The 15,404-nt window shown below is 33.1% G+C and overlaps 1 protein-coding gene across 1 annotated transcript in view; it reads left to right on the top strand.

Moving 5' to 3' along the window:
• LOC142240176 (uncharacterized) overlaps positions 1–15,167 on the top strand; it is a 71,727-nt gene extending 56,560 nt beyond the window's left edge. The window contains exons 13-19 of the mRNA XM_075311877.1: positions 5,328–5,436; positions 6,061–6,307; positions 8,897–9,079; positions 13,400–14,005; positions 14,272–14,449; positions 14,510–14,807; positions 14,871–15,167. Of these exons, the coding sequence (XP_075167992.1) occupies positions 5,328–5,436; positions 6,061–6,307; positions 8,897–9,079; positions 13,400–14,005; positions 14,272–14,449; positions 14,510–14,807; positions 14,871–15,167 (1,918 nt within the window). The remainder of the gene's footprint in view (positions 1–5,327; positions 5,437–6,060; positions 6,308–8,896; positions 9,080–13,399; positions 14,006–14,271; positions 14,450–14,509; positions 14,808–14,870) is intronic.
• Positions 15,168–15,404: the final 237 nt, after the last annotated feature.

The following is a 15,404-nucleotide window of genomic DNA, read 5'->3' as shown; positions in this document are numbered from 1 at the left end:
TAACTAACGAACTTTTAAACCGTATTATGGATACAGCTGTCATCTGGCATATATGCTCCATATGCCAGTTAGGAACTTAACTGCCGAAAATTTTTCAGTTAAAGTTAATCGGAGAGAAGATATTTGCAATTTACTTTCTGTTAACTGACAGTTAAAGCCTAACGGTTCTACATGACAATGGCCGTAATAAATATTCTCTTGAGTAAAAAAAGCTTTGACCTCCGATTGTAGCAAAAATTTGGAGCTATACATTATTTGTAAGATTATTACATTATTTGTAAGATTTTTATAATTTATTCATGCAAATTAAAATAAACGAAATTGGTTTGATCTAACGTCATAAAACATTTCATACGAAATCAGCCATGAAGGAATCTACACTATTGTTTTTACACTATTGTTTTTAAATAAAATATAATCCTAGACTCCTTTCTAATTCTTGTGTCGTAATTTATTACTTCGTACACTGAAAAAATACTGTCATGAAGCCAAAGATTTCGTGTCCTTAAAATACCAATGCGTGTTTTGCTTGGCACAGAAGACGCATTTCTCGGATATAAGCTTTTTAACCCCCTGTCCAAAAGACCATCAACTTTTCAATAAAGTCGTTTTGTCCTTATAGTTAAGTGATTCGACTTAAAAATTAGCACCTTAAACTGGAGGACAATTTTGGCCACAAAGCAAAAAGGCGTTTAAAAATTCGAGGTGATTTTTAACACTTTATTTTAAAGAGGTTTTTTACTTGTAATATAGTATAATTTTTACTCGTAGTCGTGTCGAATTTGGAAATTTAAGTTGTCGTTAACACGTTTTTAAACGTCGAAAATACAAATAAATTACAATTTGTTTCCTAGTCCGCAAAACTAAAAAATTAAAAAAGAACTGTGTCTTAAATGTGCCTTTACTTCAATTCTTCGCTTCTTTGGCTCAGAATCAATACCAAAATCATTATTGTAAAGACAAAATCTTTGTAACCGGACATGCTTTTTTTCCAGTGTAGAAAAGGGATTTACATCCTAAATGTCCTTTGATGGCATTTTTCGCCCTTATATGGATTCAATATTTTTGTATTGATTGTTGACATCTAAATTGACACCAACTAGCCTTAAGACATTTTAATTTTATTAAAACTGGAGACAGTAAAAGAGCAAACTAAATTTACGAACATTTAATAATAATTTCAATCCAGAGGCCGTTTTTTGGGAGTAAAACTTCGAAAAACAAACCAGATCGTTTTGTTTGTGCAACAAGTTCATTGGCATGCAATTTTAACATTAATAACACATCTACCTGTTAGCGTAATCATTTCACAGATGCATCGAAATGAGAGGCAATCCACCAAAGAGTCAGACATAAAATCCAGGAAAACTACTTTTCCAAGGCACATGGCACCATTATATGCGCTGTATCAGCGGATGGATGTCTGAAGCAATGAATGTTTACATGAAGACAAACACACACACATACATACACGTATATGAAAAGACGGACACATGACAAGTTTGTAGAAATGACTTTTTTTAAACCTGAACAACAACAGATTTAATTGAGGCTGAAAATGAAGAAAATTGATGAGAAGGAAAATTGTTAGTTGGATCAAAACGAATTGATTTTACGACACATCAAAAGTTCGAAGTTGCTAATATATAGAATATTTTCCCAATGTGCATATGTGCATAAAACATAACAGCAGTCTTTGGTTTTTTGGTTAACGAAATTTTTGACAAACAAAGTTTTGTTTTTACATATTATTACAATCTTTACATGGGCTAATTGGACAAGATTGTGGAATTGTTATTATTACACAGAAAGTAAAAAAAAAGTAAACTATGTTATAGGGAAATTGAACTAAATTTTATTCCAAATTTTGAGATTCATTAAATTAACGTAAACTTTCTAACATTTTTGGATGCTCCATTTTCCGAAATGCATCCTTATCGAAATGCAAAATTGAACTAAAAACAAAGAAAAAATTTAGGCGCCAGATCATTCCGATTTTAACCACGCTGTAGTTCACTCTGAATTTTTTTGAGAAGTTATTTATTTATTTATTGTTTATTTTAATCATACAGTAAATGTATGATAAAAAGAGAAAAGTAGCATTGGCTGCTATCGAAGTTTTAGTTACAATTGAAATTTTACTGCCATTTAGTTCATAAAATTTTTGAGACATACTTGGAATAAAAAAATCGTTTGGCTGGAGAAATTTTTAAAAATAAAGTAATTTTAATTTTAGCATCAGTTTTACAACTGACTTTTTCTGTGTAAGGCTATGATCCCACTAGGCAAATATTTGACCAAAATGAGAGTCAAACATTTTTCCAGAACCATTTTCCAAATATCTGAATATCGTTTTTGGAAAATAATCCTACCATATAACATATCCAATATAAGATTAAAATGTTCGCTGGTTTGGCTTTGGCGACGGATTCTTTTTTGATTTCTTTCAAATATTTGCCCAGTGTGGCCATAGCATAAGTTATTGAAAAGAAAATGTCAATAAAAGACATGTTTTATTAATATATTAAATATATTTATTAAGAATTAACAGCATCGACTGGCCTTGCAATATTAGTTTATTATTCCACTATTTCCAATTTCCATTTAAAGTTACCAACTATAAAACGTAATGCTTTTCTTCTTCTTGTTCCTTTTAATAAGATGCTGCGTAGCGATTTTGTCCTCCTTTTACAATTTCAATACCTACAAATATAAAAAACCAATTTTTTCACAAAAGGTTAGCGTCGCTGTATGAATGTTACCTGATAATTGAAGATTCCAAAATGAAGACGAATGAAGAGGTTGTTATTCTGTTGCTGTTTTCTTTCTTTATACACCATCACGAACATTGATAGACTTATTGTTTGTTATTTCAATAATTTTGAAAAAAAAAAAAAACAAAATATTCCTCACTAATTTAAAATAGCAAATATTTTATTTGTTGTTTATTATATTATTTTACTATATTATTTTTTAACAATCTCTCCGTATACCATAACAACGCGATTCCAACTAAAAAAACAACCCACGCGCGAACATATCGATTACATCGATGACAGGTATCGATTACAGGTAGATAAAAGAAATATAGGAACACTTCCTATATTCTAACAAGAGTGTTTCCTTAAGTTTTGAAAGGATTGAATACTTTTTAGTACGAATGAACTAAAATATTTTTCTATGCCAAGTGTTATTCGTATGTATGATAAGCTTTATATAATAAAGGAAGTCAGTGTTATCGTTTTATAAAAAATTTTACTAAATTTGAGGAAACTTGGTTTTAGTTCGGATTTTGCTTATTTTTACGAATGCTTTGTTGTCTGTGAATAAAATTTTCTTGTTCAGTAGTAAATTCTTATACCCAGCGAAGAAAACAGTATTAGTAAAATTCCATGCCTTATTCTAGTTAATGAACTATTCTTAACTGCTTTCATTTTAGGATTTTTTTACTGAAACAAGTAAATTTTATTATTTCACGCAAAAATTTAACTTGATGGAAATAAAATGGCTAAACTAAATTGATAGTTTCCTTTAGTTTCGAAGGCACTTTTTTCTGGGAGTAGCATTACAAAACGCATTTCTCTAATATAAAGTTTTTTTCCTTGTCCAAAAGTCGATAAAATTTTCAATGAAGTCGTATTGTCCTTATAATTAAGTGAGTGAAAGAAACAACTTTTGGGATAAGTTCAACTTGACTTTAATAATTCAGAAAAAATCTTTAAAATTAATGAAATTATCTTTAAATTTGTTGTCTTTTTGCATTTTGACTACAAAGCAAAAAATCGTTCAAAAATAGGAAATGTTTTTCAACACTTTATTTTAAAGACGTTTTTTACTTGAAACATAGCAATTTCTACTGAAATTATGAGTCTGAATTTGTCAAATAAAGTTGTCGTTAGCTAGTCTTTAAAGGACTTTGATAGCATATGAAGAAAAAAGATGAACAAATGAAGAAATAAAATTTGCTTCCTAGAAGCAAGTACACAAAACCCAAATTTAAAGAGAATTGTGTCTTAAAAGTATCCTTACTTGTATTCTCCGCTTCTTTGGCTAGGAATCAATACCAAAATTATTAAAGTAAAGACAAAATCTTTGGAACACCCAAAAAAAAGTGAACCCACCGTGGAAGAAAATGTAGGTTTATTTTAGAAAATTTTAACTAAAATAGTTTTCTAATTGCAACATCTTACAAATAAGTTAATACTTTTTGTGAAATTGAAGAAAATTTATTAAAAACAATTAATTTTTTTCTCTTTCTCTTAAAGTTAGCACAAAATTATTCAAATAAGGAACATTTACTCATATTGTGCATAATTTAACTAAAATCAACTAATCTTCATGAACTAAAATAAAGTTCAGTTGGCATTATAGCCCCTTTTTTCTGGGTGAACCGGGCATACTTTTTTTCAGTGTATATTTATACATATTTTCATTGGCTGCTAACTCGAATTTCCATAGAACGAAAATTTAAAAATTAAATTTCCTTACGGAGGAAAGAATTTTCTCTTTATGCGTGTAGAGCTACTTAATACCGCTTATTGTTATGACATTGGACCTTGTTGAATCTCGTCATAGCAGGCACCTTTCGAAGGAGAAAAGTTACCGCACCAAACGCTCTTTGATTATGCACGAATCTGGGTGAAATTTCAATAGAAGCCTATAACGAGATAGAACAACATGATAGTTAGTTGAGTAGAACGGTGTATATTTTCGAGGAGCTACATAATCGTGTATCAACTATCTATAGATATGGAGAAATATTACTCGACTTGCAAATTCAATAAGCTAAATGTAAATTTCATCGCATTGCCATTGTTATATCGCCTTCTCATCAAGTAATACCTCGCAGAAGTGAGTCATGAGTATCCTAAATGGGCCGCCTAAATTTTCTCCTCATTTGGAACCGATTTTTTGTTCTAAATATTCCGATCACTTCTTATAAATGCAAATGCTATGATGAATCTAGTAGACCCACTACTCGATGTATAGGCCACAAAAATTATTTGAATTATACGAGAGACGAGTTACAAATGCTCGTTTGAATTACAAACCACAAGAAAAAAGACCACACAGCAGAATAGAGTCGCCACCCACATATCGCATATGTGGAGGAGAATGATTAGTTCGTCTTCCTGCTCCAAGTGCACAGACACAAAAACTCTGGCACAGCCACAACACTGTAAACAACTCAATTACAAAATGTTGCTGAATGCGCAAACGCGCCTGCGCACATTGAACGCAATCGTCTCGCTTTTGCTGAAGAAGGCAAACGCAAACTGAAGCAACATGCAGTTTTAATTAAAGCCAAAACCCCTCTTAATCAAAAGAAAACAAAAAACAACGGTAGATGAAAGACGAAATCGAAGGCAAGGCAAACCAAAACAAAATGACAGTAAACAAGTGCAAAGAAAGGTTGGAAGAGCTACCGACGAAACGGTTTGAAATAACTGAGAGGATGGAGGGTTGGATGGATGAATGGGTTGGAAAGTGAAAAGCGTTTGCCAAACGAAATCGGTGTTGAGTTGATTTCAGACCTCACTGAGCCTTAGCAGCTATTGTTGCTGTTGTTATTGTCGATGATGATTCTCTGTTTGTTGAATTATTTTCTTCAGTTGGCTTCTTCTTTTATTTTCTCATCATTATCGTTGTGATTGCCGTTTTTCTTTCGTGCAATCTGGTGTTTCGTTACTCCAAGACAGAGCGTTTGCTCTTCAAGTCTTTAGTTCTGATTTGTGAGCGGAGAAGTGCGGTTCGTGAAAACTCTATAACGACGCAGAACGGCTAAAGGAAAACTCTTTTTGTTTGTGTCAAAGTCAAAAAGCTTTCTTTTTTAACCAGCAATCAAATTTGTGCACACCCCCATCTTCTCTTCTACAAGCCAAAGAAAATTTCCTTTCGCTTTTGAAATCAAACGGGAAAATTAGTGCCGTCGATAACGATCGCATCGATAAAAGTTCGATTTTCCCTGAAATGAAAACACAAAGAAAATTGTAAAAAAAAATAATTTGCCAAAAATAAGAAATAATGAAAATTTTCTAAAAAAAAAGTGAATAGGAGTAACCGACAGAATCAAGTGTTGTTATGTTTGCTACAAGAACTAAACGTCATCGTGCCTGTAAAAAGGATACTTGGCTCAGATGGACTATCGAAATTCTTTGTCTATTGGTTCATTCCTGTGATTCCCTCTCATCTTTGGCTTATCCCACACCACAGCAGGAGCATGATCTCATTATACTGGATGCCTTATCAAGACGCAGTGGACCTGGATACTATGGAGAAAATTCGGTTATGGAAATGCTAGCAAGAAGTATTGCCATTCATTTTTTTTCTTTTGTCTCTCACACATTTTCAAGTACATAATAAAAGCAAATTCATATGAGGAAAGTTAAATGTCGGATTCGAACGACTATTTTATACCCTTCATAATACCATCATTCACAACTTACTACAGAAATCGTTTTAGATCAAATCAAAAACTGTATTACTGGTAGTATTTAAATCAAAATTTGGTTAAGTTCTACTCCAATCTACTCCAAATGGGATAAATTTAAGGATTTATTTCTCCAAACAAAAAAAAGCAACTGTATGACCATTTATATTATGAAACTTTCACAAACAAAAATCAAAAATCTATTGAAGTTCTCTTTTGTTTTTTATAATAACAAACTGGACAATCAATTCAATTATTTGGCATTTCACACATTTTTCTTTTTTATCAAAATCACTGCGAAATTGCCTTGAAGTCTTCAGGAAACAAAAATGGGTTTCCCAATGTACATTTAAATCAAAAATTTGTTAATTGTGCATAATAAACTCCTGGGTGAACATGTGATTTTCCACAACAGATCAATATATACCACATCCAATGTATTTCAAAATTTGTGGTAACATAGAGAGATTTCTTTATGTCAAAATAAGATAAGCAATATTCTTATATCCCTTTTCCTTATCACCTTGTCTTAGTAGCTTAACTTAAACGATTTATTTAGTGATTTAGGGTATAAAACGTGATTTTCTTTGTTGACAGTCTGATAGGTAAATTGTTAAATTTGATGGGACGCGTACTTATGGTTTCGAACAGGGCGAAGACCTTTTTCCTAATAAATCAACTTAACTGAACAACTTATAAATGTTTTTTTTTTTTATTATATTCGACCTGTATTTAGATTTTTCCAATTAATAATTGTATATAAAAATGAGCTCGAGGTCTGAACAACTTTCAACACAACAGTAGCTCAAAGACCAATTCAACATATTTTCTTCGCCAACGAAGAAATTTCGGCCCAGGCTGAAATTTCTATAGAAACCCTTTACGATAATGTTCTACACATTTATAGAATTAAGTAAAAAAAACTTTGTATGGACCGATGGAAATTTAACTCTAATCTATTTTTCCGAAATACGATATTTTTTTAATCTCCAAAAAATGCTTATGTTAAATAATTTAACGTTTTGTATAAAGTTGGCACTTTGTAGTAGTAGTAAACTTTTTTCTAAAATAGGCCTACACTGAAAAAAATATTGTCGTGAGACCAATGATTTAATGTCCTTAAAATACGAATGCGAATTTTGCTTAGCATAGAAGACAGATTTCTTTAATATAAAATTTTTTTTCGTGTCTAAAAGTCGATAAACTTTTCAATGAAGTCACTTTGTCCTTATTGTTAAGTGACTCGACTTATAATTGGATATCCTAACACCAAAGAAAATATATTTTTACTTGACTTTAATACTTGGCTTTAATACTTCTGAAAATATATTCAATAATAATTAAATCGTCTTTAAATTTGCCGACTTTATGCATCTTTGCTACAAAGCTAAAAAGTGTTTAAAAAAGGAGTTGTTTTTTTAAAGACGTTTTTATTTGAAACATAGAATAATTTTTACTTGTAGTCGAGTTTGAATTTGGAAATTTCGTTAACACTTTTTTATGGACTTTGTTAGCACATGAAGAAAAAAGCTGAAAAAATTATTATATTAAAATTTGTTTCCTAGAATTGAGTACGCAAAACTCAAATTTAAAAGAGAATTGTGTCTTAAATTAATCCTTACTTCAATTTTCCGCTTCTTTGGCTCGGAATCAATACCAAAATTATTAGAGTAAAGACAAATTCTTTGGAACCGGTCATGCTTGTTTTCAGTGTACATTTGCTACTATGGTTGGTTATCGTTTTTATATTCCAGTATATGCAAAAATCGCATCACTCATCATAAAGTTGAATCATCTACATATTGCAAGTCGAAAGGTCCACCTTTGGTTCTTATTAAACTTTATAATTGATCAGATGTCATTAAAGATCTTCACTGCACTCAAAAATAAGTTGAATTTGATCCAAGTATTTTTACCATCCCATAAGAATTTTGATAATGATTTAGAGCCAATGATGTGGCTTTGGCTTTAAATCCAGGCTCTATAAAATTAAAATTTGGATATAGATATCATTTATGGAAATTTCATTCTCTTTTTGCGACATATTAACATAGCTCTTCATATACAAATACATGCCAGTTTAAAAGTTCAAATTGGTAATTATTTAGTAAATCTCATTAAAATTTTATGTATTTTTTTTAATCTAAAATGTTTTTCTTTACTTTAAGGAAAATGTGCTATACTACAAAGACATAGGACTTTAACATAGAGATGCAAATTTCAAATATTGCTATCTAAAATTTAATTTTAAAGTAATAAAGCAAAGAATATGATTTTTTTAGTTAAAATTGCTTTATTTTAAATGAATACGTCCTAACATTGTGTAAATGGCTTAATTTCTGAAATTAAGGAAATATTATTCATTTCGTGGATATATGAACGCGTGAGCGATACATTACAAAACATTTTGCAATTTCTAATTAAAAAATGTAATTTAATTTCAATTGTTTTGTTTCCTTCTTACAGTGATACCTCAAACATGTAGATATCGTGGCCAGAAATATGAATGTGGTCTCTCAATATCATGTGTCTTGGGTGGTGGCAAACCTTTGGATTTATGTTCAGGTGGTATGATTTGGTCCTGTTGTGTGGACAAGGATAACACTGAAGAGGAAACTGCGAATGCAGCAGGTCAAGTCAATAATACCAGTAAGTATTCTCAATAGAAAATCATTACAAATTACAAAAAAAAAATAAATCTAATAAATGTGCTTACTACTATCTACGCAATTCATTATTAGTTGTTCGCTTGGTTACAAGCCAGCTCCATAATGACGACCAATACAATGTACAAACTGCAATACAAGCTTGAGCTATCTGCACAAATAGTCTAGGTTGAGCAACAAATACCTCGACGAACTGAAATACAAGTCTAATTGCACAAAATTGAATTTGCTTTTTAGATCAATTTCGCAAAATATAACGAAAAATCAGAAAAAAACAAACGAAGCAAAAAATAGTGGCTAGAGAGACACTACCAATTCACTTCAATGTTCAAGTGCAGTAATGCAGTTAACTGCTCGCTTCGTTTAATTACCAACCACTTCAGCATGGGGAAGGAAAACAAATAAAACAAATCGATCCCATAGGAAAAATATATGGATGGAGCCCATACATTATTCTAAAGGCTTTAAAACCACAAACCTTACTTTGCAGAATAACGATTAGGATCCACCAAATTTCCAGAGGAAGCGATTTTCAAACCGGAAGACACAATTTTGCAATGACTTTATTGTTTTGTCAACCTAAAAGATTTCATTTACTTAGGTAGTTAGGATTACCAACATTTGCAAAACAAATTGAAAAATAACATGAAAAGCACGCCTTATTTACTTGCGTAAAATTTCCACCACCATATATCATATGCAATTAATTTTTGTACGCGAGTTTTGATTCACTCCAAAGATACGACACCATGTTAATGTTCATGCATTACAAACATTAGGTTTCTAGTGCACCATTGTATCTGTAAGGCTTAAGGTGATGACAATGGAAAATTTGTGTACATTTACGCCATTGCCTTTTTGGAAGAAAAGCTTCATTTGTAAAAATAAAAAACTGGAGCTTTTAGGGAATTTGTAATAATGCGATGTAATAAAGATGTAAAATTGGAATACGAATACTTGACTGACAATGTGGTATAAAGAACTAAAGCACTAAGATTAAATATAGGTCAGTCCATGACAATACTTACTAAGGGTATACTGAAGTATAACCGTTATCCTATATCATTTCCTATGGGGTATCTTTATAAAAAAATGGAATAAAGCAGGGCATGTCAGAATACAGTGTGTCTCAAATGTCCAGGTATCAAAATGCGTTAGAAGAGCATCACAAGAAGAAAAAACTGATTCGAATAAGAAATACCAAATGGAAATCTACACTTGCATATCTATAAAGATTAAACTAGTATGGAGAAAACAAAATTTAAATATTCCTATCCGCACTGTGAATTATATGCTAACGTATCGAAAAGTACTACTGAACATCTAAAAAAAAACTATCAAAACATACAGAATCGATGGAGATAATAAACTTCGTCGTCGATTTGAACAGATTGCCCCAGATTTATATAAAGACATATTTTGTTTTTCCCATTTTCTACATATATTTCTAGTGAACACTGCTCCGATTTTAATAGCACCATCCAGGCAGAATGTCATAACTATGAAGAATATATTTAATCAAAGCTTTATCCAAATTAACTAGGATGATAAGTGATAAGAGAAGTTCACTACTGTGGTGTCACAATGGACTGAATAGTCTAAGTGATCCTGAAATATCGGGCTGCCACTATACCTAACCTAACCTAACTAGGATGAAGTATACAAATGTGGAAGTTGTTACAATGACATTGATGACCAAATGCAATACTTAAATTCATTAAGATTTTGCCAGAGTAATTAAGTCAACATTTTTCTTCCAACAATAATTTTAAATTTTTTGCTGCTGCTGCTGTTGTAACACCAAACTCAGCGGGCTGTTTTATTGTTTTGCTTGTTTTAATTTTCCATAATAATTTTAAGTCGGTGGATAAACGCGTTTATTATGTCTTAAAAAACAAAAGTGAAACTCTTTTGACAGGCGTACATATGTACCATGTAGCTGTATGATGTACACGGGACACGGCGATGATTCAAGGCAGTTTTATATATGTGCCGGTGGGAAAGGGTTTTTGAGGGAATATCTGTGTGTCGGTGTGATTTTCGTTTTCAGTTGTAATCTTTTCTAAATGAGTTCGCAAAAGTTTTCTTTATTTTTACTACGACTTCAGGTCTTTCTTCATTTGGGGGAGTTTCATGTCGCAGCTCTGTGGGCACACAGATAGGAACTGAAATAGTTCGAGTGTAACGCTTTTACTTACATACCGACACATTCATTGGAAAATATCAACGATGCCTTCATCACCATCACCAGCACTACAGTCCCCCACCGCTTATTGTGAGTTTAGGAATGGCCATTTTTGTCTTTCCCCTTTTCCGTTATTGGCCTGTCCATTTGTTTGTTTAACAAGTGCTAATGAAGGTCTCGCGTTCCTTGAATTACATATCTTCTGGTTCCAACCATCCGTCTACTGCATTTTGGCATCGTGTGAGTTTCTGCACTCTTTTGGATTTGTATAATTACAAAAGCCGAATGGGGCCAGGAGGTGGAGTAGGAAATAGGAGGTGGGGAGTGTTATTTATGTGTGAATGAGAGAAATAGAAGAAGAAGTTATCTCATCATTACGTTGCCTTTGAATGACTAACTAACTGATGGACTGATGAGGTCTATGTATTTGTCTTATTTTTTGGCATCAAGTGGAGTTTACACATAGCTGTTATATTTGTTTTATTTAAATACATTTGTTAGTCCGAGTTTAACACCGTGAAAATGATATAATTCCACTCCAACAGGGGGCATAAACAAACATTGCTCCAGTGGACAAACGTTTAAATGTTATGTCATGTCCAGCAACAATCACTGAGATATATAATCTATACCATTTATTTGTGACAATTGCAAATTTGACCTTTCTGGGGCGGTATACAGTCAAATTGTTAAGGAGAAAACAAAAGACTTAAGACACATACTCGTTAAATACATGTAAGAGTCTTTGAATTATAAATTGAGGTAATGAATCATAATTGAAATTGAGGTAATAAATTGGCATATATACATGAGCCCGATTGAAATGTAGTTAATACGAAATGAATAGTAGTATTACTATTAAGTACATTAGTAATACTACGTTCTCACTAGACACGAAATCTCCACAAAATCTCTTAACACAAGTCTTCAGATTGGCAAAATATGGAGATTTCGATCATTTGCGGACCTAACAGCTGCTTTTCATTTATAAACTGAAAAAGTAAAAATTGTGACAATTTTTAATGTACTTTGAATATTATTATATTAACATAAAATTAACGGTTGAGAAGTTGGGGTTTTTTATTTAAATTAAGATTGAAGCAAATAATTGTTTAATTTAATTTTTTTTTCTTTATTGCCATCATAAAGACTTCTCAACTATTTGAAAACACAAACAAAGACGTATGTGCACACACGTGCACAAAAAAACTACAATGAAAATTATCACAGACTTGTAGAAAACGAAATTTTAGTACTGAACCCACGGCAGTATAGAGGACTTTGAAACAGATTTTGTTGAAATCCTTTGCAAGCCAGCTGATATTCTACTGAAATCTATGTAGATTTCGGCCAGAATCCACTTTAAGAGGATTTCGTGCCTAGTATGAACGCAGTATGAATGGATTTTCTTAGATCATTTCGAAAATCAATGAAACCCGATTTAGAAGTACAGCGACTTATTCTTTTTCTCAGGAATAACAGTTTTGTAGATCTCATTTTCTAGATTTATAGATTTCAGAGCTCTATTACAGTAAGAACTCAATCATCACGTGTCCTCTTTTGTTTTAATGAACAAATTATTTATGTATGGATTTATCGATTGATGGATTTATCGATTTTCAAATAAACCTACAGAATATATTTTATGCATTCCAGAAAATTGCTTTGTAGGAAATGTTAAATAGCTTGAAAAATACAATATTTTAAAAAATTTCAATGAGTTCAGCATTAGCCTCAAATCAAAGCATTTGTTTAATGAAAAAATTCGGCATTAGCCTCAGATCAAAGCATTTGTTTAATGCATATGAAATAATCCTAAAAACAGGAGGTTACACAGTTTCTATTATGAAGCCCATATTTTGCAGTTAGGGATTTCCCTTCACTAAAAATAGGAATAATTCTTATTTTTACCGGTTTTTTTTATTTATGAAGAAGTCTCTTGTCATAGAAGCCCCTGATATAAATACATGCTTAAGGCCTTTGGTTATTTAAAACGAAAACTGATCAGCAAATCCCCCGCCTTCCAAGAAGATATTCTTAAACCTTTCTTCAGACAAAGGGACAACAACTTATATCTCAAATAAATATTGCACAACCATTTTAATTTACTTTTAACAGGTGACATCATCCATTTATACGACATTTATCCGGATCTGGCCAATCATAACAAACACCATGGCAGCAATACAGGGAGCAGTAGTCATGCATATATAACATCATTGAAACGTCCAACGCACAGTAATGTTATCAACTCTCACAGTTCTTCGACGACAAGTCACACGGCTTTGTCGAATAGTAATCTGGTCTATCCAACGAATGGGAACAATCATCCGTATCCCATATCCTCGTCATCGGCTTCACACTACACAACAAATCGACCCCATTTACAACATTCACATCCTCCATACAAACCAATAACAACTCGACCAGCAATTACCGGATTTGCAGGTCCTCTAGGGTCATGGGATACCAATCACATTGGAGGACATTTAGGTGGTAGTAATACGGGCATAACAAATCATTTGGATAGTTTTTTCGATGTGCATCCGGAACCACAGGTGCAGAGACCATCCACAAGTTTGGATTCCAGTTCCCATTCTCTGGGTCCTCCTAATGAATCCACCTATGCTGTGGGCAATGTTCTGGACTTGAATACGGGTGAAGAGGGTGACGACTACAATAGCGGTTCATCACATGCTGGTGGAGCATATCGTCCTGTCCCGGGTATAGCAAAAACTACAAACTTCCAAAGATATTTCCATAAACACACTACAGAATTTGTTCGCCTTTCACCAATCTCTCTAGGGATTATCTTTTCACCACTGTTTTTGTTAATAATTTTCTTAGTTCTTCTTGGGTTTTTGGTTTGGCACCCCACAATCTGTCTAAGCATCCTACCTATGTGCACTTTTTTTGTTATCTTTGTTTCTTATCCTATTCTATTTTAAAGATCAGTTTTATTAAAGCTTCAATTCAATTTTTTGTTTTAGGTTGTGGCGAAGTATTTTCACGCTCCAATCGCATTGTTGGAGGTCATTCTACAGGCTTTGGTTCCCATCCCTGGCAAGTGGCTCTAATCAAGAGCGGCTTCTTATCACGCAAACTAAGCTGTGGAGGTGCTCTTATCTCGAACCGATGGGTCGTTACAGCCGCTCATTGTGTAGCCACGTAAGTAAAGAATTTTGAGAGCATTTTACGGTTTCACCAAACTTTCCCAATCCCATTTAGGACACCCAACTCTAATATGAAAATCCGCCTGGGTGAATGGGATGTCCGAGGTCAAGAGGAGCGACTAAATCATGAGGAGTTTGGCATAGAACGGAAGGAGGTACATCCTAACTATAATCCAGCTGATTTCAAAAATGATTTGGCCTTGATAAGATTAGACAGGAATGTGGTATATAAACAACATATCATACCAGTTTGTTTACCACCCCCAACATCCAAGCTGGTAGGAAAAATGGCCACAGTAGCTGGTTGGGGTAGGACGAGACATGGTCAGAGTACAGTACCATCAGTGCTCCAGGTAATCTGGGAAATTCCATTAGCTCTCACATTTCTATATTAATTTGCTTTATGTCTCCAATAGGAAGTTGATGTTGAGGTACTCTCAAATGATCGCTGCCAACGTTGGTTCCGAGCCGCTGGTAGGCGAGAAGCCATCCATGATGTCTTCCTATGTGCCGGTTATAAGGAGGGTGGACGAGATTCATGTCAAGGTGATTCAGGTGGTCCTCTCACTTTAACATTAGATGGTCGCAAAACTCTTATTGGCCTGGTCTCCTGGGGTATTGGTTGCGGTCGGGAGCACTTACCTGGAGTTTACACCAATATCCAAAAGTTTGTTCCATGGATCAACAAAGTGATGTTCAATGATAATGCGTAGCTCTAGCAAGACGTTCTCCATCCATCCATTTCGAGCGTCGTCGTCCATCCCCATGATGGTCATTGTCAACAACTCGGGGTTGTTAGCACTTAAGTCATCAGTGTTTAAGTCTTCTAGGCATCTGACCTATTATTCTCCACTCGTTGTAGTCGTTTAAAGTATTCGTACGAATCGTTCAGATTCGGAGTACCCATATACGGAATTCTGTATTCTACTAATTCTCCATCGAACTGAGTA

This window comes from Haematobia irritans, chromosome 5 (assembly GCF_050003625.1).
Source record: "Haematobia irritans isolate KBUSLIRL chromosome 5, ASM5000362v1, whole genome shotgun sequence".
Lineage (NCBI taxonomy): Eukaryota > Metazoa > Arthropoda > Insecta > Diptera > Muscidae > Haematobia > Haematobia irritans.
The sequence above is the reverse complement of the archived record's forward strand: the minus strand, read 5'-3'. Positions and strand labels throughout refer to the sequence as shown.